This window comes from Vombatus ursinus, unplaced genomic scaffold (genome assembly GCF_900497805.2).
Source record: "Vombatus ursinus unplaced genomic scaffold, bare-nosed wombat genome assembly UNPS02004746.1, whole genome shotgun sequence".
Taxonomy (NCBI): domain Eukaryota; kingdom Metazoa; phylum Chordata; class Mammalia; order Diprotodontia; family Vombatidae; genus Vombatus; species Vombatus ursinus.
In genome coordinates, this window is record NW_020944524.1 from 703,943 (window position 1) to 727,105 (window position 23,163).

General features: G+C 33.6%; 1 protein-coding gene across 8 annotated transcripts in view; it reads right to left on the reverse strand.

The window, feature by feature from the left end:
- Positions 1-616: 616 nt before the first annotated feature.
- TXNDC16 (thioredoxin domain containing 16) overlaps positions 617-23,163 on the reverse strand; it is a 136,821-nt gene continuing 114,274 nt past the window's right edge. For 5 of the 8 annotated variants that reach the window (XM_027841658.1, XM_027841663.1, XM_027841672.1 and 2 more), the window contains 7 exons: positions 14,287-14,455; positions 13,791-13,927; positions 10,910-10,994; positions 8,864-9,002; positions 7,190-7,350; positions 5,831-6,021; positions 617-1,867 (listed from right to left, as the gene is read on the reverse strand). In XM_027841658.1, the coding sequence (XP_027697459.1) occupies positions 1,668-1,867; positions 5,831-6,021; positions 7,190-7,350; positions 8,864-9,002; positions 10,910-10,994; positions 13,791-13,927; positions 14,287-14,455 (1,082 nt within the window). In that variant the 3' untranslated portion in view covers positions 617-1,667. The other 3 variants (XM_027841681.1, XM_027841685.1, XM_027841689.1) reach the window with 3 other exon arrangements.

The following is a 23,163-nucleotide window of genomic DNA, read 5'->3' on the forward strand; positions in this document are numbered from 1 at the left end:
ACTACCAACAAAGAAATTAGGTACTTCCATAAATGTAATGTTTTAGCATAAATATGTACAGTGTTTTAAATATTAAGAACTGTTTTTTGTATGTTTTATATGATAGTACCTAGTGTTATGCTACTAAGACTAGGTTTCAGGGGTTATCTTGTTTCATCGTGTTAGTATAATCAATACTATATACTAGTATAATCAATACTATTTATCTTATTTAAAATTCACAAATCTCCATTGTCATCCAATTGTTAATGGTAGAAATAATATAAAAAAATATGTAACATGTAACGTTTTTTATTTTTATAAAAAATTCTATAAAGGAGGTAGGCAAGTATTTTACAGATGGAGAAACAGAGGATCAGCAAGCTTTACTTGCTCAAAGTCATACAATTGATTAGTAGCAGAGTTATGAAGAATTTGTCTAGCTTGAGCAGAAATGTGACAGACTACATAATTTTTATTATTATCTGAAATTTAGCAAGGGTAGTAACTAATCTGCTGTTCTTATTTTAAATAAATATACATCTTTGAGTCTTAGGGAGATTCATGAAAGTTTTCCAGCCTTTTAAAAAATCTTGTTTGGAAATAATGACAAACATTATTTAGCGAGATTAGGCTATGCTTGTACAAAGATCTTACATTTTATTTTAATAGTTTCCATTTTCTCAAAGTACTTTCTCATGTATTTTCTCATATATTACAATAATAAACCAGAAAAGTAAATTCAAACATCCCAGTGTGTCACAGATTTGGTGCCAAAATAAACAAGTGCTTATAGATCTTAGCTGATGGATCTACCACGTAGACTACTATGATAAACTTGTTTATATTTGTAGTTTGATATTACGCGTGTACACCTGATATTAATGATATTCAAATACCTATATATGGTCATATGATCAAACCACCCCCATATATGAATCTTATTCCTTCCTCAGATCTATCTGGTAGGATCCCTATTCTTCCTTCAAAGCACTGTTCACATGCCATTTCTTAAACAAGGCCCTTCTGATTCTCTTCCATACCACTTGCTCCAGTTATTAGCACTCTCTTCCTCTTGAAATTGCATTTGTATATATTTTAAATTTCCTTCCGAAAATGTATATAGATAATAATGTATGTAGATAAGTTCCTTGTATATATTCCCCCAGGAGACTTAAAACTCCTTGAGGGAAAGGGCTGTCATTCTTGTCTTTGTAGCCCCAGAAGCCTAGTACATACCTTGCTCATAGTACGTGCTAGATGTTTTTTGAATTAAATTAACTAGATGTAAACTAGCACTGTAAACTATAAAGTGCTACAAAAATTTTTATTGTTACTACATTCTATTTATTACTTCCTATATAATAAAAAAAGACCATACAATAAAATTAAACTGGTCATTTAATGATAAATATTTAATCTGTGGTATGATGGGGCATTCTATTGACTAGAGCTAAGTTAAATTAACATACAATCTAAGGAATATAAATTTTATCCAGGGCTTTAAAATACTCATAATTTTTATTTAAGGTAATATGCTCAGATGTTAGATCAGTCAAAAAGTATCTGACATATTTCCCAAAATCTTGCAGTTAACTAAATTTTGAAAATCAAAAATCATTATCACATGTTTAAACATTTCCTGCTCTTTTAAATGGAGTTCTCTTCCAATGCTTCATTTTCATTGTTTAAGCACGTTCCTTTCTGATTACAGATTTATCTTCAGAGTGTCCCTTGTCATGCTGTTGCAGATCAGTTGTTTTCGCACAACTAAACATATTCTTTGTAGGAAACTGGGCAATTTCTGTGTAGGGAACTGTGGCATCCATCCTGCTAAGAAAATTGTAAGCAGGAAGAGGTGGCTTCCACTCTTCATCAGATAAAGTAGCTAGGAAAAGAATAATGTATTAACAGTTAAAAGTTAAAAAGTTAAAAGTGCAGTTGTTAGAAAGCTAATTAATGAAAGTACACAAAAGGTTTTTTTATGGTATTATAATTTTCAGTCATTTGTGCAAAGAAAACATTTTATTTTCACTAACAGGAGTGACTTGGTACATGTGTTTTATTTAGGAATATAATTTTTTTATTTTTTAAATCTTTGGTTATCAGCCCTTATACACACTTTTTGTTCAACATTAAGAGTATATCACATGTATGTACATATGTAAGTATGTATGTATAATGGTCTGCAAAAACTGCAGCTGAATAGACTGAATTAGAAAATGGAAAAATGGTTTCATTTTTCAGATAAGCTAAGCATTAAATGTAGTCAAAAAGAAATTCAAGATTAAAAAAGTCTGTTATTTCCATTACTATAAGAAGAGATAAAAGAGAAGGAGGGGATGGAAATGAGGTTGGAGTTTCATCTCCTTTTGCTACCATATTAGTAACTAGAAATATAACATAAGTTAACTGATTTTTATTTGTATCTCCAATAATTCTCCACTAAGATAACCCATTTTAGACCTGAATTCTGGAATTTAGCTGAAATTTTCTAAAATGCTATTTGGAAAAACCATAAACAATAAGGGAGATTGAGCAAGGAATTTATTCTGATCACATGTATTTCAATTTCCTATATACATTACATGTGTAACCAAAACTTTTTACAAAAATATAAATCCAAATGAAGAAAAATGCACTCTGCTTTCTAGAAACTATATACTTTCAGCAAAATGTCAAACAAGTCAGAGATGTTTATGAGACAAATCTAAGCATTTCTCACAAATTAACAAAAAGAGAAAAGACTTTTTAAAGTCCAAGGAATCAAGTTAATTTCAATAAATTAACAATTTATCAGATTGTAATCAAACAAAAAAAATTGACAAATGTAAATTTATAGTCTTCCTTTTACACTTTTTTTTTTGGACTGGACCTGTGATTTCATTTAGTATAGGGAACTCCCATTAATGTAGATCAGTATCTTCTCTTCAATTTATAGTATTAGAGAGTAATTTATTTGAGACAATGAGCATTTAAGTGATTTGACAATAGTCACAAACAAATATGAATCACAGGCAGGATTTGAAACCAGGTATTAACAAGTGCCATGACTAGCTGGCCTCTATCCACTATTCCATATTTCCACTCATTCCAAACATGAAATGTTTTAGATTGGTGATTCCTACAGTCAAGGTAGTAAATTCAAAGATGATACAAAGCTGAATTTAAATACTTCTTGAATATAACAGGTAGGTATCTTATAATAGGTATAATAGGTAGATTATGGTAAGATAGGCCTTTGCACTAAAATATAACAAAAGAAAGCAAAACAAAACCTCAGGCAAAGCAAATCATTTAACAATTCATTAATTTTTAAAGGTAAACACTGCAGCTTAGTGGCCTGACCATGTTGATAGGATATTAAAATGATTTAAATCCTGTTCTGTTGAGGACCAGCTGACTTAAACTGAAGACAAAACAAATCCTGTCTTTGGCTAAATGATTCAGAACTGGAAGGGACATTAGAAGGGATTTAATATATTTCTTCATTATACAGATGAGGGAAATGAGGCCCAGAGAAGTTAAGTGATTTGCCCAAGGTTGCACAGGTACAGCCAGAATTTAAGCCAGATCCTCTGACTCCTAATTAATCGGCAAAATATAAAAATGTTTGGTAATAGATGTTACAAAGGTAGGGAAAGAAAAGTTTTACAAATAAAACTAGTATTAACAAAAAAGTGAGAGGCACTGTGGCATAATGAATAGAACACCAGTTTTGGAGTCAGGAAGACCTGCCTTAAAGTCCTGCCTCTGACACATACTAGCTGTGTGTGAACATGGAAAAACCATTTAGGCTTTCAGTGTTCTAGCAACTCTCTCAATACTAAGTTACAGATAAACATCAATGAAGAGAGTTTTTAGGAGTTTCTCACAGCAATGGATTCACAGGTCTGGATCAAAGAAACAAACAAGGAAGGCAGAAGCAGCACATTTCATAGCTGTGACAGATACATACTCTAGGGGATGTTGGATAACAAGCTGGTACAATGAAGAATGTGGTCAATTCACTAGCACACTTACCTTGACAAGAAGAATACATTTCTGGGGAAGGTTTTTTGGAGGATACACACACACACACACACACACACACACACACAACTTCTTACCTTGATTGCAACAAAACATATTATTTTGGGGATCCAAAATGAGTGGTGATTCAAGAAAGATAATGGTCTCTAATAATGAAGTGGCACTTCTCTTTGTCCAGGCCAATCCTATTAAGGTATCCTTGATTTCATCCTCTCCCTCTCTCTACAGTTTAGCTTCTCTTTATCTACTTGTTATTTCTTTACTGCCTTGAAACATGCCAAAGTCTCCTCATACCTAAGAAATCTTCAAAAGAGTCCCTCATTTCCTCAAGCTATGGTTCTATATATCTACTTCCCTTTTCAACATGATATTAATTATATTATGGTGTATTAAATTATATCACACTACATTATACTGTTATGCTAAATTACATTATATTGAATGTTATCATATATTATATTGTAATATTATGTCATATTGTTGTTGTTGTCATCAGTTGTTTCAGTTGTGTCTGCGTTTTCGGGACCCAATTTGGGGTTTTCTTGGCAAAGATACTGCAGTGGTTTGCCATTTTCTTCTCTAGTTCATTTTATAGGTGAGGAAACAGGCAAACAGATTTAAGTGACTTGTGCAGGGTCACAAAAGGTAGTAAGTGTCTGAGGCTAGATTTGAACTCAGATCCTCCTGACTCCAGGTCAGTGTTCTACCCACTTCACCACTTAGTTGTCCATTATATTACATTATATCAGAAAATGCCATGTAGTTATTTTGTTAACAGATGATAAATGTAGCTCTACTGTTACATTACTGAGCACCATTGGTATGGCCAATCATACTAACTGAACAGCTTTGGTGTTCAATACACATATAGCTTTACGGTGCTCCTTATAAGGGATAGGGATGGGGACTGGATATATTATTTTATTAGTATAGAGGAATACTAGATGAGGAATCTCCCTCTACCAATGCAGATCATCACCTGTTCTGCACACTGTATTGTCAGGGAGTTGCCTGGACAGAGAGGATAAGTGATGTACTCAAGGTCACACAGCTATTGTGTGTCTGAGGCAGGACTAAAATCCAGATCTTCTTGGTTCTAAGTCCAGCTTTCCATCCACTATACCATTGCTGACTTTAGTTCCTCATAAATCAGTTGGAAATTAACTTGTAAGTTCTGTCTATACACAGAGAAAGTCATTAATTACTCCAAGTCATTTAGTAAGTCCTTATGTTACCCTGATTCAAGTTTTTTAGCATTATTATCTATGACTCAGATCTAATCAATCAATGAACAAACTTTAAGTGCCTACTGTATGCCAGGCACTGTGGATAAGACAAAAACTGACACAGTTCCTGTTCTCATGGAACTTACATTCTGATGGGAGGCAGGGGAAAAGAGGGAGAAACAACATGTACATACAGAATAAATATAGAATAAACACAGAATAAATACGATATAAAGAGGAGAGAGAAAATTAGCAGTAAGGGGTTACCAGGAAAGGATTCATGTAAAACATGGCCTTTGAGTTAAGTCCTGAAGGTTGTAAAGGATTCTTTGTGATAGAGGTGAGGCAGGAGTGCATTCCAGGTATGAGGGATGGTCAATAGCACAGAAATGGTAGATGGAATGTCATGCATCAGGAATAGAGGAAAGGCCACTTTGGCTGGACTGTAGAGTTCAGGAAGGGGAGCAGTGTTTCATGAGATTAGAAATATAAATTGTGGCTAGAATGTAAAGGGCTTTAAAAATCAAACGTGGATTTAAACCCCATGGAACAAAATTCACAGCTCTATTTACCATACAAATCTGAATACTTACTGATGGGACTTTCTAATCCTGTTTCTAATCTCTGAAGCCACAGCAAAATGTTTTTTTCATTTATAGTTTGATCCAAAGGAAATGCAGATACTTGGCCCTGTATATGGAGGTCCACTAAAACAAGAAGAGGCAGTGGAGGCAGATGCTTAAAGTAAGCTTTCAGTATTCCTCTCCCCACAGGAGTAGTCTTACTATAAAAATGAATAATTCAACAAGTTAACATTTTATTTCTAAAACAAAATATCCAAGGTTATATTCTGATTGAAATTAAATTTTGAATCTGTATGATACTAACAATTTCTATTTATGATAAAAACCTACTGTAAAATTTTCTGGAGAATATAGCATTCTATGACTTCTTGGAAGAAATACATGTTGTGCCTAATAATGTTGGGGAAATATTTCTTACCATAGAATAAAGTGCTCCTCTGGTGAGAAAAAAAAAAAATTTTTAAAAAAGATTCTAAAAAATCAAGTCCAAAATTATTCAATTGTTTCCATGGCCAATAATTTCTGTTCAAATTCAGCCACGAATCAGAAGCAATACCTGTTAACTCAAAAATCAAACACATTCAAATAACCATAAGATGTAATTTTCCCCATTTTGTGTATTTTAAAACAAAATGTACATGTTCTTTAGAATAAAAAGAAGGAAATAGATCAGTAATAAGTCTAAAGAGGCCAGAAAAGAAAACTAGTTATCTGGTTTTTCTCAGAAAACAAAACACACTGTGGTTTCATGTTATGTAAATATAGCACTTCATTTTGAGACATTATGATTAATAAAAAATCAGAAAAGCTAATAGTCTATTTTCTCCATTTTTCTTATATTTTATTTAAATTGATTTTTCTTCTAATTTTCAATTTAAAAAATTTTCATTTTTCAAGTAGGCTATATAATTCAAGAACCCAATTCATAACAATGATATCAGCCAAAAGCATCTGCTAAAATAGTTTAAATGAGCTCATCTCTAATGAGCTAAAAATGTAACCTTTTATCTGCTTAATATGAATGAGGATGATTAGAATATATTGATTATACTAACATACAGTAATGTATATCACATTTGTAAAGAAAATATATATATAAAAATTTTTGAAAGCTATCTATTCTAAATATATTGGAACCTGCCACAACTCTACTGGTAGAGCATAATTCATCCAAGTACAGTTCATTTAAATACCAAAAATACTTTGCTTTAATATTATTTCAGCTATGATCTGTTCCCACAGAATGGACACTGAATAGGAAAGCTCTGGTAGATTTTTTTTTCATATAGTAAAAACTTAATTATAACATTTTCTCCAAGATACTTTTAGTTACAGTAAAAAATAAGAAATATGTCATAGTATCCTTACAGATTTAACCAGCAAGGGATGAGTGTTTCCAGGTGTTTTTGCTTTACTAGAGGTAACATTTCTATTTCATCCTTGTCATTTAAATTGCCATCTCTGAAGAAAATAAGTAATGGTTTCTGAAGTCTTAAATAGAAGGGAAGATTTTCCACTGTTATTTCTGGCTGTTAAATACAAAAAACAAACAGAAGAAAAGGAAGAAAGAGAGGAATGAGGGGAGAGGAGGTGGGAAGACAGAAGAAAGGAAAAAAGGAGGAAAAGGAATACGAGATTATCATACATAAAACTGAGGAATACAATACAATCTGCTCTTACAAGTTTACATTTTGTCAAGCATATGGTTTAAATGCAGGTTTCATTTAATTGCAAAATTTCCTATTTAGTGTACATTGATTTACTGATTGTAAAACTTATATTTGATTTTTAAAGACATTATTAACATCTATCCACATTGTCTTAAATAACATTAAAATTAATATTGAAAATATTAATATTTCAAGTATTGATATTTAAAAATAAAATCACTGATAAAGAGCTTTACTTATTTAATAAGAAGAATATGAAGCTTCTAGTAATCTCTTTCAAATTTATTACACTGTTTAAAGGTTCATCTGGAAGATCTAGAATCAAAAATACTAAACCATACATAATAAATAAATCCATTAAAATGGCAAACTTATCTTAATGTTCAAATTATTAACCTTCCCAATATTAATTTCTCAATGGAAAAAATAAAGTGCTTTTAAGTCTCTATTTTTAAGCAAAGTAAAATATCATTTAGTGCTTGGTAATATCTTATAATGGGGCTTTTAAGAGAATCATAAATAAATGAAGACACGATAAAAATTTATCTACTCCACTACCCCCTGGATTGAAAATAACTAGAAAAAATATGTCAGTATGTAACACAATGTTAAACCATATGATATTTTTACTACTAATTAAAAGAGAAAAATTTTTTGGAAATTTGTAGAAAGCAAAACATGTGATATTGGTCAAGGCTACTGAAATAATGCTAATGTATTTCTTAATCCTAAATTGACTTTTTCAAAGCAGACATGTAATTTTATTCACATGGAAACTTGTAGTGAGGAAACTTCTCATATACCGGAGCACAATTTTCTTTCTGCAATCATCTTACATAGCCCTTCCCTTAAAAAACATAACAAAACAGAACACACTATACTTCGTTAAATTTTCCCTTTTCATTCAATCCAGGTGAATCCTTCTCCTTTTCCTCTTTCCATCTCCTGTATCTCTTCCCCTGACCCCTGCTTTCATGCTTTAATGTCTTCCTCTTCCTACACATTGCCTTAGGTTGTAGGGTGTATTTTTTTTTTGTGGTGGTAGTTGCCCTTATCTATTTTTCTCTAATGATGTAGTAACAGCTGTTTTGTAAAAGAAGTATGTTATTCTACCACAAAATCTTATACCACTTACTTCTATTAACTAACAATCATATTAGCCTTACAAATTATCAAAATGCATATTAAATTTTGGTAGTAGATTAGGAAAGTTGCATTTATGCAAATTTAATAATAATATATAGCAGCTAGGCTTCAATCCAGTGGCCAAAGCCAGTAAAAGCTAGAAGAGTATAACAATGCAGAGAGAAATATTTTTTAGATATAATTTTTCTGATTTCAAATACCATTGATGCTATAAAAATATACTCACAAATATTTCCAACAATGCACTTTTTATTATTTGAACTATATCCTTAGCATCAGAATTAGAGAGCAGAACGCTATCTATTTTCCCTTCTTTGTGTCTGGCAAGCAGTAGTGCTGGAAGAGTCACAGCATATTTCTTTGACCTGCACACAGACATTGTAAGATTATTTTAATAAATAAGACATTGTAAGTATGTAAATCTAAATGAGGTGCCCAAGCAAATCAGAAGACCATGAGAGGATGAAACAAATGGGAAGCTCTAATGAGTAGTAAAAAGAAATACAATGCTGGACAAACAAACTTCTAATTGCTTGATTTTGGGAGACTGGCAGGCCTGGCAGATTCAAAAGAAGCGATAAATATAATCTCAGCTTGGTTTTCCAAATTCTCTTCTATACTATATACCTACCATTAAGCATACTGGCAAAACAACTAATAGTTATTGCGCCTTTCTGACCTAAAGACTCTCTAGGCTAAGAAGAGACTATTACCCACTTCTGACTACTAACTTCCATTCAAAATTCTCAATTAAATGTTTAAATGAGACAGTAATGAGGTTCCATATGATTCTTCCTGAGTCATATGCAAATTACTAATTCATATTTAAAAAGGACAGACATAAAAACAAGGTGAGCAGCCCGAATACCACTCAAAAAAACTGCTCAGAAACCAAAAATATATTTAAAATCTTAAGCCACGATCACATTCTAAATGAGTATATAATTGCCTAAAGGATCAAAGAGACAGTATTAAGAGATTTGTCAAAAGGGGGAGGACTTGTATGATATGCCATAGAAATCTTGGGTCTAAGATTCAACATTTTCATCAGTGGCATGGGTAAAGTATGATCATTGTTTGCATGGGATATTAATTATAGAAAGAGTGGTCAGGATAACAGAAAAAAAGGATCATAATAGAAAATTTAGAATTAGTCATGAAAAATATAATTATGTAATACAAAAAGAACTTAAACTGTATGAGGTATCCTAATTGAATTGTACTTGAAACTAAATAGGTTAGAAATGTCTTTAAATAAATTAGAGTCAGGAATGGTAGTACATTCCTGTAATTACAGCTACTGAATGAGGTGAAGATGGCAGATTTCTTGAGCTTGGGAGTTCTGAGCTACAGGGGCTATGATGATCAAGTGTGCATATGAAGTCTGGCACCAATACCATGAGCCCCTATAAGTATGGAAACTACCAGGTTACCTAAGAAGGGGCAAATCCACTCAGGTCAGAAACAGAGCAAGTCAAAGCTTCCCTGATGATTGGTAGTGAAATTACGCCATGAGTAAATAGCCCCTGTACTTTCAGTCTAAACAAAATAGGGAAAAAGGAAGAAGGTTGGGAAGGAAGTTATTCCATTGGAATAGCTAATTCCTAAGAAAGAATGAAAGAAAGAAGAAGGAAGAGAAAGGAAGGAAGGAAGGATACAAAGTATTTACATGCTCACTGTTATGATATTCACCAAACCTGACCCACTTGGTGGCTAAATTCTTCATTCTGCAGCAAGTGAAACTTCTAAATAATATTGGGCATTACAAGTAACATGATTAAAAGCTTCAAAAATATTGATTACAAGTATCATGTATCAGAATACATTATATTCACAGATGCCACTGACACCTCCAGAAATAACAGATTTTAGAGAACAATAAGCTTATGAACTTCAGTGATCACAAAAAAACTCTCTACATGGCCAGAACAATTCCCAAATGCACCCAACCCCACCCACTGCCCTCTAAAAATGGCAGAAGAACAAAAAGTACAGGGTCAGAAAAGTCAGGAAGATGAAGTAGAAGCTAATCAGTATTATTCTAGTGGTGACTTTGAACTGAATTAAGAGAACAGGCAAAGTGTCTAACATTCAATTTATCAGTATACCACACTATCTTCCAAATTTTTTTTGGAGCAATCCAAACTTTGGGATAAATAGCATGCCATACTTCTATTTTGTGTTCAACTGTTTCTTGGACAATTATGTACCCAGGGAGATTATGAAAAACTTCTGAATTATTTATTAAAACTGAAGAAAACAAAAAACTTACAGAATCAAAGCATCTTCTTCAGAATAGAATCCTGTGATGACATAACCTTTTAGACTATTTCCTGCTTCAATGAAATTTTCTTTTTCTACAAACATATAAAATACACAAAATTTTAAAATGTCCCCTTTAAAATCATGTTAGATTAAATACAAATTGAATGAATTGATTTATAAAAATTTGTATTTCTCTACACAAAAACGAGACATTTTAGAAATATTTGAATGTTGATATCTTAAAGACTTTTTTAACAGAACATTTTTAATACCATATTAACATACCCAGAGGTTTAACTACTTTTTGTACCAAAAAATACTGATACTAATATGTATATTCCTTCACTCTCTTCTACCCATTTCCTTAATCAGTTGCCACTCCTCTTCCTAAATGGAACCCCACATCCACACCTTTCTTCATGGATCTTTCTTTATGAGTTGGAACCTCAGCTTCATATAGTTGTATCTACACCCAACCCTGAAAGATTGTGCTGATTGTGTTAGCTGGCCAGTCCCCAAAAAGAGTAAAGAAAACAGTATTTTGTACTTGATGTGAGAAAAGATTTACTTTAGAGACTGCAATAAATGTCTCATAAAATAAACTTGTATCTTAAAATGTTCTAAGATAGCTACTGTAATCACTACTGTGTTTCTTCTCCCATATTAAATGGTTATTACCTTTAGCTGCCTTTTTCCTTTAAGATACTTGTAATATTTGCTTTTTCAAATTCCTCATTCATACCTGATGATCAGCATAGCCCATTACATCTCAGAAATCTTGGGTTCAAGAGCTCTTCCAGCTTGCCCAGTTGATGCCTCTTTTGCTTTCACTTAAGGATCTGAAATGTTACCCTTCACAGTGGCATCTGCATTTTAACAGTCCAATAGAGAATTAACCTAAAGCAATGAAGCTCTAACTATAAAATTTCAGGTTATCAGCTGGTATTTGGAAGGAAGATTTCTTTGGGACAAGTAGAACCTTTTCACCACCATACAAGCTACCACAAACTCCTTCTATTCATATCTTAAGAGTGAGGGCAGCTCTAAACTTCAAAATGGTATCCTGTCATATGATTCTTTCTAATTCTCTCGGAATTATTTAAACCAAGTCCTAAGCACAACTTGCTGAAGTGGATACTAACTTATACAACTTAAAGTTTCTGATACAACAATTAATTTTATCAGTAGACAGGTAAAAGTCAGTTGGGGATTTGTTTTAGTATGTTCTAGTATCCCTCTCATTTCAGGCACATGACTTTTAGTTAAGATTCCTTCATATATTAGCTTTTAAACAGAGCAGCTGATAAAATCTTCGATTAAAGGCTGAAGTTAATCATGTAAATTCTTTGAATCTTTCTTTGCTAACATTTCTAGGGGTTTCGTTTCTTTCCTTGGTCATTCAAAAATCTGCTTGTTTTTATGGAAAGACAGGAGTTGTCCTCAGACAGAGAAATGAAGGGAAAGAAGTTCAGCATGTCAGGGAGCCATGATATAGAGAGCCAACCTATACCAGGTTCTATGAGTCATGTGGACTAGGTAGGTTCCCCTTCTGCTTTTGGGGAAACTTTGGTTTCCTTTCTGTGAAAGAAAGGAATACAAATGAATATACTGATCAACTCAGATTTTTTTAATGGTATGATTTTATATTTTTTTCCCTAAGAACTAAAGAAAAATGTTTCCCTAAGAAAACTTTGAGTCTTTCCTATGATAACATAGGACACACTCTAAAACAATTTCGTTTTGAATAATTTCCACCAATTATATAGTTCATTATAAACTTAAGAATTAATAACAGAAAATATTTTTGCAGAGAGAGAAAATTATGACCCAAATAAAAAATTCATTAAAAACAAAAATTTGAGAATGAGTCAAATGCCAAATATTGTGTAATAAAAATGAAATGTTCTCAATTTTTGAAATGCTTGGTACGATATGCTGAGAATTCACAAAAAGGAGGGAAGAGTGTTTTTGTTTTTCAAGCTAAAAGTATGACAATATATTCCTTGACTTAAAACTACAATAGATTATGAATTTTTCTCTCTAGTGCAACATAAAGTAATGTTTATTCTTCCAATGCCTCATCAAGATGTGGAAGTGATCCTATCTTCTCAAAGTTTATGCCAGTAGAATGCAAACTCTACTGGTTCCCAAAGAAAGCTGGAAAATTTTCAAGTATGTGCCCAGTAGTTAAGGCCCAAAATGACATTAATAGGCATTTGAAGGTGGGGTTTGAAAAGGCAAATATTGCAAGCATCTTAATAGAAGAAACAGCTAGAAATAATAATCATTTAAAATGGGGGAAGAAGGTTAAGAGAAAAGTCAAAGTTTCTCAGTATTATAGCACTCCTTATAACGATTAGATGGGTTATATAAAGACATAAACACATAAGTCTAAACGGGACAAAAGATATAAAGATGAAAAATACAATTGCTTCTCTGTAATATCTTACACATTATTATTTTTAAAAGTTGTTATTCATAAGTATGCCATTTTTAAAAAAGGCATCAAAACTTAACAGAGATAAAATTGTCATTTCATATTGTATTTGTCTTAGTACAAAAATATTTTTATAAATTTACTAGATTAAAGAGAGCAATATTAATGGTTATTAAATACCTTAAAACAGAAAAATTGGTAATATTTTACAGATGCATTTTTTAAAATTTCATAGAGAAATGCTTCAATTTTAGAGTAAGAAGACATTTTTTAAATAATAGCCAGCATTTATATAGCATTTTCAGTTTCACAAAGAACTTTACAAATATTATCTCATTAACAAATAGTAATAATAAATAGCAAACAATGTTTTCAAAATACAAACAGCAATAATACATAGCAAACAATGAGTTTTCAAAAATATGCTTAGTTACTAAGGACTTAAATTTACCTTTTGTCATGCTTGAGCTAAATACTCCCAGAATTGACACACTAGAATAGGATGTTAATTCTTTATATAATTCCCCATTTAAATATTCTTCTGCTTCTTCAATAGTCACTATCTTCACTGGACATGAAATTCTGTTTCTGAATGATACATACAACCATATTCTAAATTATTTTAAAGCAATATTTCAGCCTATCAAAAATAAATTATACTTTTTATAGACACAACTAAGCATTGCTATTTTGAAACTTTGGCAGTTTTTAATAATATATCAGCTCCTTTATAATGACCACAAAATGTTGAAATGTGAGAAAGATCTCTATATAATCTCTCCTTTTCTGTTCAGTTATTCTACCTGTTGGTTCTCTCTATTGGGTCAAAATTGCAAATTAAAAAATTCATAATCAATTAACTCATAATTAGAAATTATATCTGCTTAAACTTCTGCCATTTTCTTTAGGATATTATGCCATTCCAATAGTGACGTGCATATACTTACAATCTTATGAATTTTAGGAGATACTCGGTTTCTAGCATACCAGTATAAATTACTGGCTTCTCTCCTGCCTTAAATATCTTTATAACAGGATATTCAGTGACATTTTGCTTTGTACAGACATTAGACCAATCTCCACAGTTGAGTCTAGTAAATAACATGTTGGACACTCCTAGATAAAAGAAAAGATAATAATATTTTTCTAGATATCAAACCCCCAAAACAGCCATTCAGAATTATTTGGACAAGAAAGGACTGTACTTACTCTGTGAAACATAAGGATATTATTTGGTGTACAATTTGAATACTGATTTAAAAACATGTTGAGCACCAAGGAAATAAATAATATAATGAAATATGCTAATTGTTAAGTTCAATAAATGGAAAGGAGAAATTAACTTTGTTCTTGATTGACAATTCTTTAAATTGTCAAGGTTGCCAAAGCTCTGAATTGCATTCACCTAAAATCTATTTATTAATAGGCCTACTAAGAGTCCCTCAAATTAATGTTAAGCATTGGATTCAAGAATCTGTAACTTATGACTGAATTTTCATTCAGAAATAAGAATTGGTTTTTTGGTTTTGTTTTTTTTGAGAGAGAGGGTCTCCCTATCTCACCTAGGATAGAAATACAGTGGCTGCTCTCAGGCTCTATCCCAATACTGATCAGTGTAGAAGTTTTGACTTGCTCCATTTCTAACCTGGAGTGGTTTGCCTCTTTTTAGACATCCTGATGGCTCCTGCTCCTCTAAGCTCATCATATTAGCTCTTTGCTTAAGTGGAGACGCCTGATTAGTTTACCTCCCTGCAGCTCAGAATTCTCAAGCTCAAGTAATACACCAGCTGCTGCCTCCCAGGCAACAAAGATCACAAGAACTCACCACAATGCCCAGGATCAAGAATTTTTTTTGTTTTGTCAAATATCAAAGACAGTGACATCTAATAGCAAAATTAAATGAAAAAAACTTCCAAATCACATGACAAACAATATGATAGACTAGATACTTTCCTCAGTCCTCACTAATTCTCAAAAAAAGAACATAAAAAATGCTGAAAGAAGAACGCTGCACCAGACGGGGAGCAGTTGCAGTTAGATACACAGGACAAAAAATGAAGCACAACCAGGTAAAATCCTTAAGAATTAATGTTGAAAAATGCTAATCCTTAGAATGCTTACTCATTGCCCTCTCTCAAACTTCCCGATCGGATTACATTGATCTCATCAGGGATCACAAATAAACTTTCAGGCTTGCACCTGGAGCCCCAATATTGGGATCTCCTCTTGCTACAGAGACATTGTAGGCAAGCAAAACTCACCCACTGCCTGTCCCTAACCCTACAACCTGATTCTGCCCAAGCATCTGAGGAGGAGAGGAGGGGACCTGTAGCTTAGCCCACCCTCTCCCCCACTTCAATTTTGAAGAAGTCCTATTTAGAACATGTTCCTCACCCACATCCACATCTGAAAAATGCAGCAGATGCTAATTCAGTTTAGGAAAAAAGCCAAGGGAGGAACTAGGGCAGGGAACCAGTATATCAGATGTCCTAGGCCTAAAGGAAAGGCAATTGAAACCCAGATGGGGCCAGTTCCACTATCACAGAGGCTAATGGCCAGGACAAAGGCCAGTGAAGCCAAAATTCACCAAAACAGGAGAAGGCTAAAGCAGCTTTGCAATATAGCTCTAGTGGTATACCTATCAGGAAAAGAGGAAAGAGTTAGAAAGTGAGTAATGGGGAAATATAAGAAAAAAAATCTGAAATGCCAAAGACAAGAGGAAAAAATTTTAACAAAAATCCAGAGAGCAAGTAGATTAAATCAATAGAGAGAATCCTAAAATCAGAAGGAAAGATGAGTACTAAACTCTCAAAGAAATTACATAGCTCTCAACAAATATTACAAGACAAAGAAAAGTAAACCAATTAAACACAGAAAATTGGGCAATCTCAACTAAACATGAAACAACAAGAATTTCAAGAATGGATTAAAACAGAAATAAAATCCATAAGAAGAAATTACAAATTAATACAGGTCAAAATTTAGAGCTCTTAAAGCAAAAAATTTTTAAAATTGAAGTAGCATGCTAAAAAAAAATCAGAGTTTGTACAAAGAAATGAAGATAGAATAACGGACTTGGAATACACAAATAGTGAAATGAAGGAAAATCTAGCAGAAGAGATGTGCAAAGTAACCATGTTAAACAAACACGTTATTTCTATACATGCCAAACCCCTTAACTTTGAAGACAGGATGCTTACAAATAGCTTACTAATCATACGTTGCACTGAAGAACATGACAAATTAAAATACCTGAGTATCATAATGGATGCAGGAAAAAACCAACTGCCCAGAACTTCAAAATACAGAAAACAAAGTACCAACTGAAGAAATACATGGATCACCTTCAGAAAAAAAAATCTATGCTTCAAAGTCCAAGATATAGAGTGGTTAAATTTAATTCCAATGCCAAATGACAACCACAGAGACCAAGAGAAAGATCTTCAACTATAAAAGAAAGAAAAGTCAAATAACAAAAAAGTACTCTGCACCCACTAGAAAGCTTATAGCGAAATGGAAGAATATATCCTGAAAAACAAAGGAAGTCAAGCTATAACTCCAAATGGCATAGCCTGCTACAAACCTGAACCTAATTATCAACATCAACAAAAAGACATTAAAAAAATAGGTAATTTATGCTCTAACTTTCTGGGGGGGAAATGCAAGTAAAGTGTGTGATTTGCAAATATCCTAAACTATGGAAACATAAGAAAAGCAAATAAGCACAACTGCCAAGGAAAGAATAAGTATTAAAATAAATGCCCCATTTTTAGATGTTATTTTTTAAAAGAAAGAGAAAGGCTGACCTATGGCATAAAAAACAAACGAGGAGAATATCAAAAGATTTTTTAAAAAACAGACAAGAGGATAAAGATGTAAGCCAATTTAAAGGAACTGGAGAAATGAAACAGTACTGAAACAGCATGGACTAAAACCCATGACTCTTCTACAAGTGAATCAATGATTCTTCTATGGAACAAAATTGCAGAATGTTAGGGTATATAAATGGGGAAAGTAGTACTGGAGGAAAGAGAAAAATAGGTGATGAACCCTTACCAAGTTAAAGAGTGAACAGCACAACAATCATTGGCTCTAATATATAGGGCTTATATAGCATACACACATACACACAATATTAAGTTTTGCAAGGTGCTTTTCATGAATAATACTTCATTTTATCCTTACAACAAGTAGTAAAAAGATAAGTGCTATTAGTCCCCATTTTACAGAGAAGGAAATAGAGGCAAAAAGAGGTTAAGGATCAAACAACTAGTAAGTATCTGAATCCAAATTTGAACTCAGGTCTTCTTGCCTCTAGATCCTCTAAAAACAGAGGCTTCAAAAGAATGGTAAAAGCAAAAGAAGGAAGGGACTGAATCTAAGGGAATAACAATGGGGGGGTGGTGGTGAAGAGCTGTCTCAACACAACAGAGGGTACCAGTGAATATAATTCCCATGGCAGTATAGGAATGCCTATGAAGAGCGATGGGGATCTGAAGATAGCTTTAATCTGGGGGGAACTGGTGCAAGAAGGGGAGGGGAAGGCTAAGTCTCTGAGTGTTTTGACTTTACAGATAACATCTTGCTCTAGGAAAGGGAAATGGTAGTTCCCAGAGGAAGCTGACACCCTCTGGGTGGGGGGGACATACACCTAGAGAAGAGATGGCATGGAGTAAAGGAGGATGATCATGAGTAGAAGAAGGAGTTGAACTGGATGGTACAATTTAGGACGCAATAATTTCTACCCTGTGGCATTCCTTCTATCCAAATTACTTTCTTCATTAATTGATAGTTCCAAGAATAATGAACTATAAACAAAGAAACAATGAGGCAAGATCTGTAAATATAATAGAAATTGATTAGGGACCATCACCAATTGTCTTGACCTTTGTCTTGCCACTGGACTCCAATGACTCTAGAAGAGAGAGCAAGGCTGACAACTTTGCATAGTTCTGTCTCATTCAAATCCAATTCACGCACAAGTCAAAATATCAAACTAAAGATGTCATTGGCCCTCTGAGAAGAAAAGCCAAACAACAACAGCAGAAATTGGTTAGAAAAGGGGACTGAACCTGGTACTTCAAAAGCTTTAACTCCATGAAGAACACAAAAATACACAAAGGAAGAATAAATAAGGATACAGATTACAAGTCAGAGAACAAAATTTCAAAATAGAAAGGGAATTGATGATAATAACAAAGCACAAAAATTCTTTTTTTTTTACAGATTAAATTTATTTTTATTTAGTATTTTACTTTCCCTAAATGGAAAACAATTTTTAACATTCATTTTTAAAACTTTGAATTCCAAATTCTCTTCCTTCCTCCCTCCGCATTCCCCCTCATTGAGAAAGCAAGCAATTCAATATGGGTTACATAGGATACAGATACATGTGTAATAATGCAAAATATTTCTGTAATAGTCATGTTCTAGAAGAAAACATACACCAACCCCCCCACAATAAAAACCTCAAGAAAAATAAATTTTAAAAAGTATGCTTTAATCCGTATTCAGACACCATCAGTTCTTTTTCTGGGGATGGATAGCATTTTTCATTATAAGTCCTTCAGAGTTGTCTTAGATCATCGTATTGCTGAGAATAGCTAAGTCATTCACAGCTGTTACTTTGTACACAGTATATTTCACTTTGCATCAGCTCATATAAATCTTTCCAGGCTTTTCTGAGAGCATCCTGCTCATCATTTCTTACAGCACAATAGTGTTCCATCATAATCACATACCACAATTTGTTCAGCCATTCCCCAAATGATGGGAATCCCCTCAATTTCCAATCTTTGCCACCAGAAAAGAGCTGCTTTAAATATTTTTGTACTTGTAGGTCATTTTCCTTTTTGTCTATTATCTCTTTTGGAATACATACCTAGTATGTAGGTATTGCTAAGTCAAAGGTCATGTATGGTTTTATAACCTTTTGGGCAAAGTTCTAAATTGCTCTACAGAATCGTTGAATCAGCTCACAACTCACCAAAAATGCATTAATGTCTCATTTTTCCCACATCCCCTCCAATGTTTATCATTTTCCTCTTCTGTCCTATTAGTCACTCTAGTATGAGGTAGTACCTCAGAATTGTTTTAATTTGCATTTCTCCAATCAATAGTGAGTTAGAGAAGATTTTTTAAAAATATGGTTACAGATAGCTTTGATTACTACATCTGAAGACTGTTCATACCTTTTGGTCATTTATCAGTTGGGGAACGGCTCTTATTTTTATAAATTTGATTCAATTCTCTATATGTTTGAGAAATAAGACTTTTATCAGAGAATCTTGCTTCAAATTTTTTTTCACACTTACTATTGTTCACTGCATTTCCCTCTATCCTATTCCCCCCCCCATTTATTCTATTCTCTCTCCTTTCATTCTGTGCCTCCTCAAAAGTGTTTACTTCTGACTTCCCTCTCATTCAATCTGCCCTCCCTTCTATCACACTCCCCCTTCTTTTATCTCCTTTCCCTCCTACTTTCTTGTAGGATAAGAGAATTCTATACCCAACCGAGTGTGTATGTGTTATTCCCTCTTTGAGCCAATTCTGAGGAAAGCAAGGTTCACTTACTCCCCCTCAATTCCCCCCTCTTCCCCTCCACTGTAAAAAATTTTTTCTTGACTCTTTTATGTGAGATAATTTACCCCATTCTACCTCTCCCTTTCCTTTTCTCCCAGTACATTTCTCTTTCTCACCCTCTAATTTTAGTTTTTTGGATATCATCCCTTCATATTCAACTCAGACCTCTGAGGGTATATATACCCTCTGTCTCTGTGTGTGTGTGTGTGTGTGTGTGTGTGTGTATGTGTGTGTGTGTGTGTGTGTATTCCTTCTAACTACCCTAACAATGAGAAAGTTCTTATGAGTTACAAATATCATCTTCCCATGTAGGAATGTAAACAGTCCCTTATTAAGTCTCTTATGATTTCCATTTTCTGTTTATCTTTTTATGCTTCTCATGAGTCTTGTATTTGAAAGTCAAATTTTCTGTTCAGCTCTGGTCTTTTCATCAAGAATGTCTGGAAGTCCTCTTTCATTGAATGTCCATTTTTTCCCCTGAAGGATTATACTCAGTTTTGCTGGGTAGGTGATTCTTGGCTGTAATCCAGGCTCTTTTGCCCTTCAGAATATCATATTCCAAGCCCTCCAATCCTTTAATTTAGAAGCTGCTGAATCTTGTGTTATCTTGACTGTGGCTCCACAATACTTGAATTGTTTCTTTCTGGCTCCTTGCAATATTTTCTCCTTGACTTGTGAGCTCTGGAATTTGGCTATAATATTCCTGGGAGTTTTCATTTTGGAATCTCTTTCAGAAGGTGATCGGTGGATTCTTTCAATTTCTATTTTACCCTTTGATTCTAAAATATCAGGGCAGTTTTCCTTGATAATTTCTTTGAAGATGATGTTTAGGCTCTTTTTTTCATCACAGCTTTCAAGTAGTCCAATAATTTCAAAATTATCTCTCTGAATCTATTTTTACAGGTTAGTTGTTTTTCCAATGAGATATTTCACATTGTCTTCTTTTTTTTTCATTCTTTTGGTTTAGTTTTATTGCTTCTTGATTTCTCATAAAGTCGTTAGCTTCCATTTACTGAATTCTAATTTTTAAGGAATTATTTTCTTCACTGAGCTTTTGTACCTCCTTTTCCATCTGGCCAATTCTACTTTTTTAGGGGTTTTTTCTTCAGTGAATTTTTGTGCCTTTTTTTTACCATTTTGTTAATTCTGCTTTTTAAGGTATTCTTCTTCTCATTGGCTTTTTGGACCTCTTTTACTGTTTGGCCTAGTCTGTTTTTTAAAGTATTATTTTCTTCAATATTTTTTGTGTTTCCTCTACCAAGCTGTTGATCTGTTTTTCCTGATTTTCTTGCATTACTCTCATTTCTCTTCTCAATCTTTCCTTTACCTCTCTTACTTTATTTTCAAAGTCCTTTTTTGAGCCCTTCCATGGCCTGAGACCAATTCAAATTTTTCTTGGAGTTTTTGGATGTAGGACCTTTGACTTTATCACCTTCTGAGTGTGTGTTTTGATTATCCTTGTCACCACAGTAACTTTCTATGGTCAGAATTTTTTTCTGTTGTTCACTTATTTCCCTAGCTTATTATTTGACTTTTAATTCTTTGTTAAAGTAAGGCTCTGCTTCCAGGGTAGAGGGTTCACTGTACCAAGTTTCAGGGGTTTTGTGTACCTGTTTTCAGAGATACTTCTAGAGACCTGTAAGTTTTCAGCTCTTCCAAAGTGGTACAATAGTGTTTCCTACTCTTCTGGACTGTGCTATGGTCTGTTTGTACCCACAAACATTCTTTTCTGCCCTACTACTGTGAGGAAGGTCTCCCCTTCACCATAGCCACAAGCTCTAGTATGCTAGTGCACCTCCTCACCCTGGGACTGCAACCCAGGACTACAACCTGGATCTGAGTACGGGCAAAGCAATAGAGTCCTGCCTCAGTGCTAGCAAAGAGACCCCTGTTACCTCCTTCTGACCAGTTGTTCGACGCCCCTTCCCATCTGTGGGCTGAGAATTCCAGAAGCAACTGCTGTCACTGCTGATTCAATGGCTCTCAAGGCCTGGTTTGCTGGGGCAAAGGGAGTAGGATAAAAAGGAGGCAAATAGGATGGAAGGAAACACATAGAAATATTTATTGGGAAAAAATTTTAAAGGAAGTTTCTCTATAAAGACCTCATTTCTCAAATATTTAGAAAATTGTGTAAAATTTATAGAAATAGGAGCCATTCCTCAATTGATAAATGGTCAAAGGATATGAACAGGCTGTTTTTAGATGAAGAAATAAAAGCTATTGTCAACCCTGATAACAAATGACTAAAGACCAAAGCAGCTCTGTAACTTCTGTTAACTCTTTAAAAACAAAAACAAAAACAAACAAACAAACAAAAATCAGATAGCTCACACTGGTTGTCAAAACCACAGGTAACGCTAAAAATAAAATAAAACCAAATAAAACCAAAGAGCTAATAATGGTTATAATATAAAAGCTTTCTTTATTCCACTGAAGGAGGGAAACTAGATACATGTGCTAGGCCCCCCTCTAGTAGGAGACCCACTTTAGTGTGGGTAAATCTCAACACTTATACTAAAGGCTACACAGTGAGTTGTAGCCCTGACAATGATGGGTAACAGCAACAATGAGACAAGTTTTATTTATAGCAGAGTATCATGACCAGAACATGGCTACTACAGGTGCTTATCTGAGCTGAGAGACTACCTCTTGCTGGTATGAAATAATTCTGGGATTTTGATATGGCTGAACTCATCTAGAGGGTGAGAGCAAAGGATTGTTATTATGCCAAGCTCAGGGTACAGCTTGCTAGCTGGGCCTTAGCTCTGGAAAACAGGGTGTCTCCTAATACTAAAAAGACAGCAGTAAAAATAGAAGGGTGGTCTTGGCATGAGGAGTCTGATGTAACTTTACAAGGTAATGAAATTAACAATCCAATAAAATAAAGAGCACAATGGAATGGATAAGAAAACACAACACCACAATCTGTTGTATACAGACCTAAAAAACAAAGATGTTGTTCAGCTGTTTCAGTTGTGTCCAACTCTTTATGACACCATTTGTGGTTTTTTTGGCAAAAATATTGGAGTGGTTTGCTATTGCCTTCTCCAGTTCATTTTACAGATGAGGAAACTGAGGCAAACAAGGTTACATGACTTGCCCAGGGTCACACACAAAGATATATATACAATAAAAATGAGGGGCTGTAACAAAATTTACTATGTGCCAAGTGAATTTTTTAAAAGGTACAATTTACAAAAAAAAAAAGGTACAATTTACTATCCTACTATCTTTTATTGTTT